This window comes from Gymnoscopelus microlampas (genome assembly GCF_963454915.1).
Source record: "Gymnoscopelus microlampas genome assembly, chromosome: 7".
Lineage (NCBI taxonomy): Eukaryota > Metazoa > Chordata > Actinopteri > Myctophiformes > Myctophidae > Gymnoscopelus > Gymnoscopelus microlampas.
This window is the reverse complement of record NC_139944.1, coordinates 54,976,475-54,992,363: the sequence shown is the minus strand read 5'-3', so window position 1 is coordinate 54,992,363 and position 15,889 is coordinate 54,976,475. Positions and strand designations below refer to the sequence as shown.

The 15,889-nt window shown below is 45.1% G+C and overlaps 3 protein-coding genes across 3 annotated transcripts; 2 read left to right on the top strand and 1 right to left on the bottom strand.

The window, feature by feature from the left end:
* Positions 1 to 1,970: 1,970 nt before the first annotated feature.
* LOC311048660 (kelch domain-containing protein 3-like) lies at positions 1,971 to 3,143 on the top strand (the record flags this gene model as incomplete). Its single annotated transcript, XM_084061921.1, has 1 exon — positions 1,971 to 3,143. One exon carries the CDS (start codon positions 1,971 to 1,973, stop codon positions 3,141 to 3,143), a length of 1,173 nt encoding a protein of 390 aa, XP_083918047.1.
* Positions 3,144 to 7,552: 4,409 nt separating this feature from the next.
* Positions 7,553 to 9,196, bottom strand: LOC311048658 (elongator complex protein 3-like; the record flags this gene model as incomplete). The annotated part of the gene is made up of 1 exon (XM_084061919.1): positions 7,553 to 9,196. One exon carries the CDS (start codon positions 9,194 to 9,196, stop codon positions 7,553 to 7,555), a length of 1,644 nt encoding a protein of 547 aa, XP_083918045.1.
* A 655-nt stretch (positions 9,197 to 9,851) lies between these two features.
* On the top strand, positions 9,852 to 11,660 carry LOC311048657 (mRNA-capping enzyme-like; the record flags this gene model as incomplete). Its single annotated transcript, XM_084061918.1, has 1 exon — positions 9,852 to 11,660. One exon carries the CDS (start codon positions 9,852 to 9,854, stop codon positions 11,658 to 11,660), a length of 1,809 nt encoding a protein of 602 aa, XP_083918044.1.
* Between the last annotated feature and the right edge of the window lie 4,229 nt (positions 11,661 to 15,889).

The following is a 15,889-nucleotide window of genomic DNA, read 5'->3' as shown; positions in this document are numbered from 1 at the left end:
AGCGGCACTGGTTTAATGACAAGTGTTACAGAATTATATTGTGAGTTTTATAGTTTGCTGTGATTTTGATTATGCATGCTGTGTTTTATTGATTACTGTGTGTGATATTTGACATGTGCCGTGCACTATGACAGTGATGGACAATGACTGAAATTTTATGCCACAGTATTGTTCACCTATCAGGTGCTGTGACAGAGGCACAGACTCATATCAAGGCATTCATTCGCCAGTGGAAAACTCCACGCCCAAATAAAAGGGACGCCTCGGGCTCTCTCTCGCAACTCAGACAGTTTCCTACTGCCGCTGTCGTCGGTCACACCGTGGCCAGACCAGACCTCCTCTTCTCCCTACATGTGGTAGGCAAGATATCTGTGCAGGCTGACACTTCGGAAAAACTTGTGCCTGGTCTGACTGCAAGAGCCATATCAACAGCTAACAGCTTTGATAAAATGAAAGTATGTTGCACTAACGACACACATTTAATGTTTGGTATACTGAAAACACTTCTGGTCATATTCACGTACAAAGGCAACTGCTTTGCATCTTAAATTCAATGATTAATGTTTATGTGCATACAGTGTCCAAAATTAGGTGCAAATGGCTTAGTAAATCTTACACCTTGAGTGAATTAAACACTGAAAGTGTCTTGTCTTTCTATGACGTACAATGCCCAGGTGGATACAGACAGAGTCATGGGTGTGTGCAGTATTTTCCATACTTACAATTATGTTCTCTGCTTCAAGGTTCTACCTGCATGTTAAGTGTTTTCACACAGCAGTGCAAGTGCCATCCGCATGCTGGTCAGCATCTGCCAAATGAGGCCTTAACCACTGCCTGGTTCATAGACACGGCCAATGACTGGTTTGACTTGATGACTTGATCGAGAGGTCACCTTTATGGTCAGTAAAACATATACTGTAGTCTGTCTGCTTGTGGTGCAGACTGTCTAGGGAGAAGAATACTGAGGCATTCCGTCTTCAGCTTCAACGCTTTGAAGGTCCAAGTGTTGAATGGCGTTAGTCCTTCTGTGTTGTGTTGCCTTGCTCAGCAATAAACATCATTTTTTCACCTGAAGACAAAGACGGAGTGCCACAGGAACCAACTTTGGGGGGTTTATAAATATACCTACCTGTTTCACTGAAGAGCACCTGAGGAAGCCACTGAACCCAGGCAGTGCTTTCTCCTTCTGTTTGACACTAATAAAACATATTTGATGCAGTGCTATATCCACCAAACACCACTGCTTTAGCCAATTGGAAGTTGGAGAGGCTGCAGGATCATGCAAACATGGAATGCCACATGTTTCTCCGCCCAAAAATGGGAAACATTAGGGTAAGTGCCTCTGAGACAAACAGTCAAAAGCAGAATTAATGGCAGTAGTTCTGCTCTTAGAGCAACTTCAGTTAAATAATCTTTTTTTTTTTTTTTGCATCGCAATATGACGCATTGTGAGCTTGTAGATGGGCTATTTTCACTTTTTTGTGTGCTGCCATTGTACAACCAAGTATGGGCAGGGCTTAAATGCTTGCCGTAGAATTGTTTTGTGTAGAATTTACACAAGAGCAAGTTAATATCTTTTATTATATTTTTTGTATATCAATGGATCTACACTGTTCTCAACCTGGCCTAATGCATACCAAACTGAAATTAAAACGTTAAACCACTGAATGGGCTGATAGCCTTCACCAGGCTGAAGGCTGGGCATGGAGATTACGTATGTGTTTGCCCCTCTGTGTGTGCGTGTGTGTGTGTGTGTGTGTGTGTGTGTGTGTGTGTGTGTGTGTGTGTGTGTGTGTGTGTGTGTGCGTACGTGTAAGACCCCACATTTTTCAAATGCTAAACCAACCCATCGGCTCCACATATTGGCCAAGCTTTGCGGGACATTTGTGCCGCCGTATCAATATAAGAGCCAGTTGCGCACCAGGAGACTTCCATCTTTTTAAAAGACTCAACCAATCTCTTTCAACCAAATGTTTTTCTGGCATGTGTGTCTGAGAGGAGCACGGAGAATCAATCATGCTGCTGTGGCAGTGGGGCACAAGGTGTACTCCTTCGGCGGGTACTGCTACAGGCAGTCTGACATGTACAATGTGGGTCAGAACGACGTGCACTGTGTCTTCAACACAGTGTCCCTGCGCTGGACCAAGTTATCCCCGGTGATAACCTGGGGGGACTGTGGCCTCGAGGTTCCCTCCATGTGTGTGGGCCACACGGCTGTGCTGATAGAAGACATCATCTACATCTGGGGCGGACTGGTGAACATCGAGATAGAGGAGGTGGGCTACGTGTACACCATCTGGGGGGACACCTGCAACGCACTTTATGCATTTGACGTCGGCGCCCACAAATGGTTCAAGCCCAGTATCTCGGGAAGCGTTCCGGAAGCGAGGTGCGACCACTCGGCCTGTGTCTTGGAGAAGGTCATGTACATCTTCGGAGGACGGCAGCTGACCGAATGCATCAACGACATCCACAAGTTGGACGCGGCCACGATGGTCTGGTCTTTGATTAACACCAGAGGCACTCCGGCGACCGTTTCGTCGAATCATTCTGCCACCATCATCGGGACAAAGATGTTTGTGTTCGGCGGCCAAGCGGACGAGGACCAGATCGAGAACAATATCAGAGTGTTTGACACGGAGACCGACTGCTGGCTGAGCACACCTTCTGCAGATCTTCTTCCGGAAAAACGCGAAGGCCATTCAGCCTTTGCCTACAACGGAGAGCTATATATATTTGGTGGCTACGACTTCATCAAGAACCGTAACATCAACGATCTGTGGAAATTCAACCCGGAGACCTTCTCCTGGAAGAAGGTCGAGCCCAAGGGGAAAGCACTGTGCTGGAGGTCTGGAATGTGCTGCTGCATGGTGGGAGACTGCATCATCCTCTTCGGAGGATACACGCACGATCCAGAAGATCACCTGTACATCTTAGACCTACGGCCTAGTCTCAAGATGCTGTGCAAGCTGGCGGTCATCGAGTACGGTCTGGAGCAGTCGGAGCTCCCGCACGACATCAGGTGGGAACTGGCAGCCATGAAAAGAAAAAGAAAAAGAAAAAAGAAAAAGAAAACAGCAAGGCCAGTAAAAAGGACAGAATACACGAGAACGACAGCGAGCTCACTCAAAGGAAATGTGTGACAAACGGTAGATAACAAGTTCCGGGCGATGGAACAGAAGAAAGGGATAAGACGAGGAGATTGCCACTCTTTAAAAAGGCTCCATTCATTCAGATGGGGAAAAAAAGCATAACAAAGTGCTCAGTGATACCCCAGTGTGGAGAATCACTACCAACCAACTGAACTACACCAGGTTAGACGTGGCTGCAAACTAGATCTCTGGGAATAGGCTCTATGCACAGCAGCCATATATTGGACAGAAATTGGTTCCTTCACAGGTGTTACCAATGATACTAATTAAGGATCTGTTCCATTTAGTGGTTCTCAACCCTTTTTATTTCAAGGACCCCCATAACTCTGAGAGTGTACAAATGGAACCAAATGAACCCGGGAGGGTCCATTTGTGGAGGGTCCACTTTATTTCAAGGACACCCATAACTCTGAGAGTGTACAAATGGAACCAAATGGACCCGGGAGGGTCCATTTGGTTCCATTTGTACACTCTCAGAGTTACACCCCCTCAAGGAACCATGAGGGTCCCTGGACCACACTTTGAGACCCACTAGTGTTTCTAGTGAGCCAACATGCACAATATCAGCACCCTGACTCTGTTTGACCAGAATGGAACAGAGCCTTCATTAGTATCATTGGTAACACCTGTGAAGGAAGTAAGAAGAGGCCCAATTTCTCTCCAAAAATGGCTGCTGTGCATAGAGCCTATAGACACCTCTATGCCCAGTTGATCTCCATCGGGAATTAACGAAGAACAGAGATGCTTTTGGGGGCAAAGGAACGCGGACAGTTTATGGAAGAGGAAACATGAAAGAACTGGGAGTGGGAGAGGAAAGGTACCGCAAGGGTGGAGGCCTTTGTGTTTTTGTTAATTGTTTGTTTAATTTTTTATTTTGTTTCATGTTTGAGGCAATAATAAAGTGAGCCGTAGATATGAGGTCAGAATTGCTAGAAAGCTAATGTTTAAACTTTAGAAAGGTAAAGTATTTTCAGTCGTGTCCAAGCAAATAAAATTCACGAGTTACCACATTCTGACACACTTTGTTCATGACAAGGTGATTAAGCTTGACTGCTGCCCGAGAAGTTGTTCTAATGAATGAATCAGAGATGTAAACAACTTTTTTTTCTTGTTTTAGTTTTTGAAATATTTAACTTTTTCACATAATGTTTTATACAAATTTGGAGATGACTGACATGTAGCAATTCATGACGGCATTAAGCGTTAAGGCGAAAACAATGCAAGAAACAGCAGCTGTTGCTTCAGCAACACTCAGACAGACAAGGCGTAGAGGAGCACAGGACAGTCAATTTATTGATTGATTGATTGATTGATTGATTGATTGATTGATTGATTGAATACTTTATTAGTCAGAAATGTAAAAGAGTACATGTACAGTCAGACATTAAGACTAAAAGGATAACACAAAAAGTCCTGGGGACTTGTTTCCATGGTGGTTCTATGTATTTGGAATCAGACTAGTCAGAAGTGCAGGGCAGCCCAGAAACCCAGCCACACAACCAATTCTCAAGTGCCCAGTTTTCCCGGGAAAAAGTGTCCGGTCTTTTCAAACGCCCACTGTTCTGCATACCCTTCAAACGACTTTTAAACGACAGTGCAAGTAGAATAGATATCCCTTTCTCTCCTACACATCTACAGGCTACTGTTCCACAACTTGCTATGCTTTTGAAGCCCGTACAATGGGAAATGTGGTGGACAGTGACAGTTTATTATGCTGTTCCACAGTTGATGTTTATGTGGACATTTGATGTGGATATGTAGTTGAAGTGGCATTATTGAATTAATTTATATATGAGGCTGCTTGTGCTTTAACTGTAACACACAATGGTGGTGTAGCAGAGTGGGGACTCCCAGGGGTGCAGGTGGTTCCAGGGGTTTCACTACTATTTCTCCGGCTATAGGTTGATCCCAATGAGCGAATGTATATCGTTGTTGTCGGGCAGAAACCTCCATATTTTAACTTTTTGTGTTTTTTTGTAAATTGATGCTCCACTTGATCATACTACAGTGTCACACAAAAGTATCAACAGTACTTTTGATCTACTTTTAATGTTTTTGAATTTGAATCCTGATCGGTAACAGTTTTGGACATAGATGAGGTTTCCCGCCCGACTGTGCTTCCTACATTATCCGTCAGGCCGTAGCTGCATGCAGTGTTGCCAGATTCTGTGAGAGAAACAAGCAACCAGGTCTAGGAAAACCAGCCCCAAAGAAGCGACTATGGGCCACACGAGTACTTTAACATGTACATCAGCTATTTGAAAATAGCCGATCTACAAGCTCACAGCGCGTCGCGATGCGACGCGCTGTGAGCTTGTAGATCTGCTATTTTCAAATAAAATCTTGTGGGGAAATTATAATCAGCATGATCTGGCAACCCTGGCTGCATGATTAGAGAGGCCGGTTCAGTTCCAGGCCTCAAACAAACATTTTTTATATTTAGGTTTATATTTATTTATTTATTTTTAATTGGTAAGATTAGTATTTTTGGGGTTGGTGTTGTGTATGTCACTAGACAGTCATTCACCACCAGTACTTAATTGTCCCAGTTATTTGTAGTGGTACTGGTTGTCTATAATACTTCATACTTATTGGTGTGACACTCACAATTGCAATATAGGTTAAAGCCACATGATGGTGGTTTCGGTCTGTCACCTCTTGGTGGCTCTGGTACAGACATGCTAAAGCCAAATATATGCGTTGTCGTTTGTCGTTCACATTTTTTCTTCTTATGAATCTTTTGGCTGTTTTTGGTGAGCGTGAGTAATGCAACAAAGTATAACGTTGCAGAAACCTCTTATCTCCATATTTTAACTTTTTGTGTTTTATCGTAAATTAACGTCCTACTTGATCATACCAGCGTCACACAAGCTCAAAACATCGGCTCGCTTCGCGCCGCGTTTCAAGCTTGTAAATCTGCTACTTTTGCTATTTTTGAGTGGTGCCAACCACTCCTACATTTGACCGTGTGTGTCCGTCCGTCCGTCCGTCCGTCCGTCCACTTGAGCACGGCCTCAACAGCTGCAGCTGATTGCAACACAAGGATGCAACCGGTTACACTAATTGAATTTGAATCCTGAAAAGTAACAGTTTTGGACATGAGGTTTATGATAAGCTATAGGCTTTAGCAGGGGGCACGTGTCACATCCCTATTTTTTGGATTAGGCCTCTTAAATTTCCTCTGGCCAGTTTTAAATGCGTGAAATGTGTTCAAATGACCTTAAATTGTTTATAGCAGTGGTTTTCAACCCATATTTCAGCCACAGAACCACCGTTTGATGAGATTTAGACTCTCAGACCCCAAAAAAATAGAATATTTTGTTATTTTGTCCACAATTCTATGCTGTATTGATGTTGGTACAACAGGGGAGATGACATGCAAACGTTTAAGTAATGCAGATGTAATGCAGATGTTTAACAATAACAATAATAATTTAACTCTCTTAATTTAACTCTTGAGAGCGTAAAATTTTACACTCTCAAGAGTAAAAGATCTACAAGCGTCCATTTGGTTACCAACTCTCCATCATTTAGCTGGGGACCACCTGGAACCCCCTCAGGGCCCCAGACCACTGGTTGAGGACCACTGGTTTATAGCTTCCAGTGCCGGTGAAATGGGAACTGAAAGATGATGCCAGCCTCAATACTTACTCTGTGTAATCTTCCAAAGTTTGGATCGTGAACTGAGGTGTTTACGGTACAATATTTGCTTTTACGGGTTACAAATCAGAGCAAAATGTGATGAAAATGATTCAGTTCAGTTCAGTTGTTGTTGTTTGTTGTTGAGTGTTCAGGGCGAACACTCTAAAGGCCATTGAGCTGGTCTTTGTATATCAGGAGGACGTGCTTTTTGAGCAGCATAATAGTGTATGCTAGTGTGTGTTTAGTTTCTACTCCCTCCTATTGTGACTGACTGACAGTGTTACTCAGTTCTTTGTCTACTTTGTCTGTCCTAGTCTACTATGTCTTTCTCTTTTTCTCTTTCTTCTCTCGTTGCAATGACTGCGCCCCGGGCCAGTGTAATGACTGGATGGGGGGGGGTACAAATACCCAACCTATGACCATTGAACATATCAGGTAACAACAGTGGCAACACATAAATGAGTGGAGAGGATTCATTTGCATAAAAACTAAATTGGGAGAAAGAAAGTTGTAAAACAATTGGCTACTCTAATGTTTTAATGTATTAAAACACCTAACTAACTAGCTACCTAAGTAAATACATACATGAAACAATAAATGTTCCAATAATATACACTATATGCTGCTCAAAAATCATGTCCTCCTAATAAATACATTATTTTTGTGCATGTATTGTCCAGATACAAAAAGCGTTATGATATTTATATTTATTTATATTATAACACTACAGGGGTAGTCGAGGCTCAGTCCATTCCAGGTCAATAGAGGTCCTTCACCATATATGGCCCCTCTAGCTCATAGCCCAGCCTCCTGTAATAGTTCCTTGTTCCTACCCCTGAGATGACGGCCAGTTTCCCAGAACCATGCTCCTCCCTGGAAACTCTCTCTGCTTCCTCCATCAGCAGCGTACCAAAGCCCTGGTGCTGGAACTTGCTGGGGTCTCGGCCGCTGACGGGGACCACGCTGCCGTACACGTGCAGTTCGCGCACGATGGACACGCCCCCTTTTAGCTCCGGACGAAACGACTGGGGCGAGCAGCGCCGCAGCCGCAGCAGGCCAATCAGGATGTCCTGCTCTGGGTCCTCGTACGACAGGAATGTCTCCCACCCACCGTTCGCCACATAGTCCCTACGGACCAGCTCCACCTGGTTAGGTCTCACTTTGTGGTGAATTTCCTGGATGCCCACCTCTCTGGTTCGCACATCGCGACACTCAGAGCCCATGTCCATCATCCTGGCCAGGGCCAACTCTCTGAGGTTCCCGTGCTCCACACCGGAGCTCACCAGGGGCATGGGGATGTCCCTCTGTACGCGGTAGACGCGTGTCCAGGGAGGCACCAGGGCCAGGACGCGTGCCACCAGGTCCACCAAATCGCTCGGCGTGTAGCTCTTGTAACGGCCCGTCTTCCACAGCTCGTATAGACCCGTGCCGCGGATCACCAGCGTCGGGTACAGCTTCAGACCGTCGGGCCTGAAGGCCGGGTTCTCAAAGAACTCGATGAACTGCTCCACGTCTCTCTCCATGCCGACGTTGGGCAAGTCTGGCATCATGTGGGAAACCACCTTGAAACCGGCATCCTTTGCCAAGTGGAAGGACTCGCTCACCGCTCGCACCGTGTGGCCCCTGTTGGTGTCGCGGGCCACGTCCTCATAGACGCTCTGGACGCCGATCTCCAGCCGGGTGCATCCGTATTCCAGCATATCGCTGAGGTGTCGTTTGAGGCTGTAGTCGGGCCGCGTCTCGATGGTGATGCCCACGCACTTGGTGTTGCTACGCTCCGAGTACCGGACGGCCTCGGCCACGTTGTTGGAGGTGTGTCCGGAAAGGGCGTCGTGGAGGTTCCTGATGAAGAAGTCTCTGTACTCCTCAGACAGAGCCATGAAGGTCCCTCCCATCACGATGAACTCCACCTTGTCCACGCTGTGACCCAGCTGTTTCAGCTGCTCCACCCTGTGTCTGGTCTGAAGGTAGGGGTCATAGCGAGCTCTGATGGCCCTCATGGAGGTCGGCTCATAGCCGGTATACGACTGTGTGGAATACTCAAAGTCTGAGTCGGGACCGCCGGGACAATAGACGCAGATGTTCCCTGTGAAGCTGATGTGTGGACAGCGATGGGGTTTGCACATCACGGCGACGACAGCTATCCCACTAGCGGTACGGATGGGCTTGGCCTTCAGTTTAGGCACCAGAGCGCGACGGTAACGCTGTGGGACGGCGGCGATGATGTCCACCAGGCGAGGTTGCTCTGAAAGGCCATATTTGGCCGAGGTCTTTGTCTTGACTTTGTTGAGGTCGATGTCCTTTCCCTCCTCGTGGGCTTCAGCCAGTTGCTTGATGATATCAGCGACGGTCATCATCATCAGCTCAGCTCGGCTGAGATCACTCTTCTTCTTCTTTGGCATGTCTTCTAGCCAGCGGTCTACATTCATGTGGTGCTTGCTTTGTCAGGGTCTATTTTGTTTAGAAACTTTTGACAAACCACGCTGTGTCACACAGCACAGCTTCACCCACCCCCAACTCTCTTAAGCTGATTGGTTGAAACACTTTCCCATATATGGAGATGACTGATGCATCATCATCAATATGACATCATTGTATCCCCTGCGGTTGTTGGGGACATTACATCAAGTAGTATTCACAAACACCTCCTCAGTATGTGACTGTAATCCATGAAGCTCAAGGACATTAAATCATCAAACATTCAGTTTATATATACCCCTGACTGCAGTTCTTTTCTCAATGAGACACAGATTCGGATGATGTCAGAGCAGCAGAAACATAAACCGTTGCCAATGGCAACATCCGCGCAAACAAACTGGCAGTTTGTTTGTGCTTGAGTGATGTCAGACACAGTGAGAGCTTGTCAGTTTATATAAGATGTTCCAAGGTGTTTAAACAGCACACTACTGTCATGGACAGGCCACAGATACACTGATCCTCGCTGCTCTTTGCACGCCAACAGGGACGGTCGGGATACTCTGATGTCCAGAAGGGCTATTGGGTGAAGTTGTAGTTCACGTAATATTTCAGTACGTGAAAGGAACCTTCTGAACAATAATGTCAAACGCTAGACCTCCCCCTCGGTGGAGGAATTGTCCCAGAAAAGGGCAGCCTGTAGCAGGTAGATTCCTGCCAATGAAGACTATGCTGGGGCCCGATTATGATGACAAAGTCCCAGAAGACAATCGGTTCCATCCAAGCATGCTGTCAAACTATTTAAAAAGCCTTAAAGTGCAAATGGGCCTGCTCGTCGACTTGACAAATACTACTCGCTTTTATGACTGCAATGACATTGACAAGGAAGGCATCAAATATGTGAAACTTCAGTGTAAAGGACATGGGGAGTGTCCCTCATCGGAGACCACTGAGAAGTTCATCGGGATGTGTGAAGACTTTCTGGAGAAGAATCCCATGGAATTAATTGGTGTCCACTGTACGCATGGCTTCAATCGGACCGGTTTTCTGGTGTGCGCGTACCTGGTAGAGAAGATGGACTGGAGCGTTGAGGCAGCTGTAGCTGGCTTTGCCCAGTCCCGTGCCCCAGGGATCTACAAGGGTGACTACCTTAAGGAGCTGTTCCGACGCTATGGCGATGTGGCAGACGTGCCCCCTGCCCCTGCGCTGCCCGAGTGGTGCTTTGACGATGACAACGATGACCAGAACGAGGACGGAAACGTGATTGGCCAGGAGATCGAACCGGGTTCCTACGGTTCAGTGCCCAGCGGTGGAGGCAAACGGAGGAGAGAGAAGTTGAAGCTGGGTGCAGTGTTCCTCGAAGGTATCACAGTGGAGGGTGTCACACAGGTCACCGCTCAACCCAAACTGGGGGAGATTCAGAGCACATGTCAGCAGTTCACCGAATGGGAGAAGTCTGGTTTTCCCGGTGCTCAGCCTGTGTCCATGGACCGGAGGAACTTGCATTTTCTGGAGCAGAAACCATACAAGGCCAGCTGGAAAGCCGATGGCACACGCTACATGATGTTGATCGCCGGGAACAATGAAGTGTACATGGTCGACAGAGACAACACGATCTTCCACGTAGCCGACCTTGAGTTCCCGTTCAGCCAGGATCCATGTGTCCACCTATCCAACACCTTACTGGACGGGGAGATGGTCATCGATAAAGTGGGCGGCCAGCCCATCCCCCGCTACCTGATCTACGACATCGTCAAATTCAACGGGCAGCCCGTTGGCCAGTGTGATTTCAATACCCGACTGTCATGCATTAACAACGAGATCATTTATCCCCGGATGGAGAAGATGAAGACGGGAAAAATCGACAAAACCAAGGAGCCGTTCAGCGTCCGAAAGAAGGACTTCTATGACATTCACGAGTCGCGCAATCTCCTGGGAGGCAGCTTCCTGTCCCAGGTCAGCCACAAAGTGGACGGGCTCATCTTCCAGCCCTGCGGCAGATACAAACCCGGGATGTGTGACGACATCCTGAAATGGAAGCCCCCTAGTCAGAACTCGGTAGACTTTCGCCTCAAGATCACCAAAGTGGGAGGAGAAGGCCTGCTCCCGCAGACGGTGGGCTTGCTGTACGTGGGCAGATATAACATGCCCCTCGCACAGATGAAGTACTCCAGGGAGCTGAAACAGTACGACAACAAGATCATCGAGTGCACCTTCAGAAACAACACCTGGGTCTTCATGAGACAGAGGACGGACAAGAGTTTCCCCAACTCCTATGTCACGGCCATGGCCGTGTGTAACAGCATCCAGCATCCCGTCACAAAGGACATGCTCTTGGAGTTTTTGGACCGCTGTCCCCAGGGAATGCAAACACAGAAACGGAAACGCCCGCCAGACCCAGACTCGTGCCCCCCACCTCCTCCAAAGAGACCCAACCATGCTATCCTATAGACCATTGGTTCTCAAAGTGGGGTCCAGAGACCCCAAGGGGTCCTGGGGGGGGTACCAGGGGGTCCCCAGCAAAATGTGTTAATATAGAGTCAATCATTTTAACCACTTTATCCATATTTTATACTTTGGCTATAGACCCCCCTAGAACAGACGACGTCACACTGATAAGAACCAGTATGCGCGCGCAGGCCGGCACCAAATGAAACCCATTCTGTCATGCCTCGCTAGGACGCCCCTCACTAGGCAACACACAAGAGGAGGTTGAATGTACTGAAACCAGCGAAACCCCGAAACAATATGTTGGGAATTGATTGCATGAAACAATCACCTGTGCGTCCAGTCTCAATGTTGGTAAACAAATAATTGTTTACCAACATATTTGTACCAAAAGGTCATAGTGTGGCACTGAGTGCCGCTCTATGAGCTTGTAGATCTGCTATTTTTGAAAAATCCCTGGTACAAAATATTTTTGAGATGGGGGTCCGCAGCCAAATACATCATTTTTGGGGCGTCCTTGACATGATAACAGTTTGAGATCCACTGCTATAGACACTCCTGGACTGAACTGTTCCACGGTTGCAGTACATTGTATATCCATACTTTTCCCCCCTCTCCCTTTGTTTTACCAGCCATTTACAGGCTGCATTATTGATTGTTGGAGTTCCTAGCATTAGTTTAAATGCTATTGTTCTTAAACTGCATAACACGATGCTCGATGAATGTGTTTTTCTTTTCTTTTTTTGTGCGTTTTTATTTTTAGCTGAGCTGAGCTTGATCATTAGTATTTATTAACAGTGAAATAGTTTTGACTACATGAGTACCTGACCCTATGCAGACCCTTTTTTATGTTTGTCAAAATATGGGGATTCAATGTTATCAGAGCTTCTTCAAGTACAGCTGTCCGTACGGGGGAGAAGGGGTGAGGGATACAATGGACGAAGGGGGGAGGAAGAGGACGAGTGGCAAGTGTGAAAGGAGAGGAGGGGATTGAAGGATGAAAGTTTTAGTGAAGGATAAAGGGGTGAGGGATGAAAAGGTGAGGATGGAGGGAGAGGGGAGGGCATTGGGAGGGAGAGGAGAGGGCGGAGGTGGGGGCATGGCCATGAGAGGGCTCCAAGGGGGTTCACAACCATAAGTATTTGGCCTGGGGTCCGAAGCAAGGCACCCCCATCTAAAACCGGGAAAGGAGAAAGAGAGCAGAGAAGGGGAGAATGATGGGTAGAAACGATTCTTCAATGGATTCTGTTACTATTGGGTAAGCTAAATAACATACTAGAAATCTAGGAAAATCTAACTTGTGGAAAGGCATCATTTTCAAGATGGCGTCCGCGATGGCTGCCGGGAGTTTAAAAGGTCTTTAAACTGGCAGGGAATATGTAAAAAAAATCATAAATATTTTGCACACAAATTAGTGTCAGATGATCCTGTGTCTAGGTGAGACATGACCTTTGACACAATCCAAATGTCTCAATAGAAGAGCAGGGAGACAAAATACAACCACCGCAATTATATAAGTTATATTGTATTAACATACTCTACCATACAGATTGTATAAATTATACTGTATTAACATACTCTACCATACAGATTGTATAAGTTATATTGTATTAACATACTCTACCATACAGACAGACTCATATGCTTGGTACACTTGTAGCAAAGAGAATTGTTTCGACAGAGTGGAAGACTTCTGCACAATGTTCAAAGTTCAAAATGGATACAAATCTTTTGAAAATAGCAGATCTAGAAGCTCACAATGTGTCGCATCGCGACACATTGTGAGCTTGTAGATCGGCTATTTTCAAATGGCTGAAATGTATATAGGGCTGAAGTGGTTAATGTATATTTTGTAATAATAATCTAAATCTAAAGTAACTAGTAACTAAAGCTGTCAAATAATTATAGTGGAGTAAAAGTACAATATTTGCCTCTGAGATGTAGTGGAGTAGAAGAAAATGTATTTAAAATGGGAAATACTCCAGTGAAGTAAGAATTCTTGAGTAAATATACTTCGTTACTTTACACCACTAGTCTAGCAACATTGGAGTACATCTGGGGTCCTATCACGGCCGGGGCATCTTGACTCTGCTGTGTGACTGCTCTGTTTTGTACAGGCCCAGTTGTTAAAGGGATAGTTCACCCCAAAAAAATTCTATGGATTACTCACCCCATGGAGACTTGACTTCATGGATATTCTTTTTGTTTTTGTCACTTCCTAAACCAACAAGTTCGATGACCAGCGGACTGGTAGGCAGCGGTTCCGGTAGGAGACACAAAGGAGACTCTTTGTGTCTCCTACCAGAACCGCTGCCGGTCATCAAATTGTTGGCTTAGGAATGAGACAAAAACTAAAAAATATCCATGAATTCCAGTCACCCCATGGAGAATTGAATTCATGGGGTGACTTGTGTGATAGCAACATTTATTTATTTTAATAGGCTATTATTTTATTTTGCTTAACATTATGTATTATTACCATTAATTCAAGATATGTATCAGTAAAAATAGCAAAGATGTGTATGCAAACAAACAAAGAAAAAACCACCAGGGGGCGACCTAGCTGCATGGTGAGAGAGCCTGCTGCAGTCACCAGTTGATCCAGGTTCGATTCCAGCAATGTGGTCGAAAGTGTCCTTGAGCAAGACCCCTAACCCCGCAACTGCTCCTCGCCCTCTTGTGGGCAGCCATCAGCTGGGTTGAGCTGAAACCGAGTTGAAAGTAGGTCAATATTATTAAGGCTGAATATTGAGACCTAGCTTTGAAAGGAACTTCAAAGTTTTCAAGGTGGGGTCTGGGGACCCCCAGGGGTCCTTGGAGGGGTTCCAGGGGGTCCCCCAGCAAAATGTGTTAATACAGCGTCACAATGATTTGAACCACTTTATCCATTTATACCTTGGCTATTCAAAAATAGCAATTTTATACAATATGTAGTGGGGTCCCTGCTTACTAATCTATCTTATCTATACAATATGTGGTGGGGGTCCCTGCTTCATCTCTCTCTCATCTATACAATATGGTTTAAAAGTGTATAAAGTGCCAGTGTGTAACTTTATGTAATGGCCCCAGTATATTGTTTCAAAGCATTTTGACCCCTTCTGATAATGAGTCATATGTTCCAGTTTTTAGACAATAAATTCAGAGACAAGATGTCGGCTTTAAATGCTATTTATTTATTGAAGACGTTGTTGGACATGTCATTGTCATGTGTGACCACCAGATGGCATTATGGCACAATAAATGACATCACTGCTAAGTTCAGAGGAGATTTCTAGTGCAATGGAACTTTACACTCTCCTGCAGTGTGTAAAGTAACAAAGAACATTTACTCAAGTATTGTACTTAAGTACAATGTTGAGGTGTTTTTACTTTAGTGGAGTATTTCTAATTATCAATACTTTTACTTCTACTCCACTACATCTCTACTTTTACTCAACTACAATTATTTGAAAACTTTAGTTGCTAGTTACTTTGTAGATTTTGATTATTACTAAACATACATTAACCACTTCAGCCCTATATAGGCCTACATTTCGGCCATTTGAAAATAGCTGATCTGCAATATGACACATTGTGTGGCTTGTAGATCTGCTATTTTCAAAAGGTGTTTGTATTTTATACATTTGAATACTTGTAAAATAGGACATTCTGCATAATGAGTACTTTTTTTTAACTTCGGTACTTTAAGTACATTTTGATACCAATACCTTTGTATTTTTATTCAAGTACATTTAGAATTACGGACTTTTACTTGTAACAGAGTAGGCTACATTGCAGTATTGATACTTAAGTAAAACATTTTAGTAATTATTCCACCACTAATATCCTGAGAGGTTCTTATCCTCCTACTGCAATGATACTCACTGATTTGTAATCCATTTATCATCAACCTTTCTTAAGCCTGTTTAGGATGCTGTAGGATTTGTAAAGTTGAACATTCATTTAACCCAATGATACAATAATACAGTTCTTCACTGAGTCAAATTAATCAGAAAGATCATTTGACTGCTACCTTTCAAAGTTATTTCTCCCTAAAGTGCTATTACTGTGCAAGCCAGCAGGCGGTGTGTGTGTGTGTGTGTGTGTGTGTGTGTGTGTGTGTGTGTGTGTGTGTGTGTGTGTGTGTGTGTGTGTGTGTGTGTGTGTGTGTGTGTGTGTGTGTGTGTGTGTGTGTGTGTGTGTGTGTGTTTGTGCGCGCGCGCATACGTGTGATATAAATATGTATGCCAAAA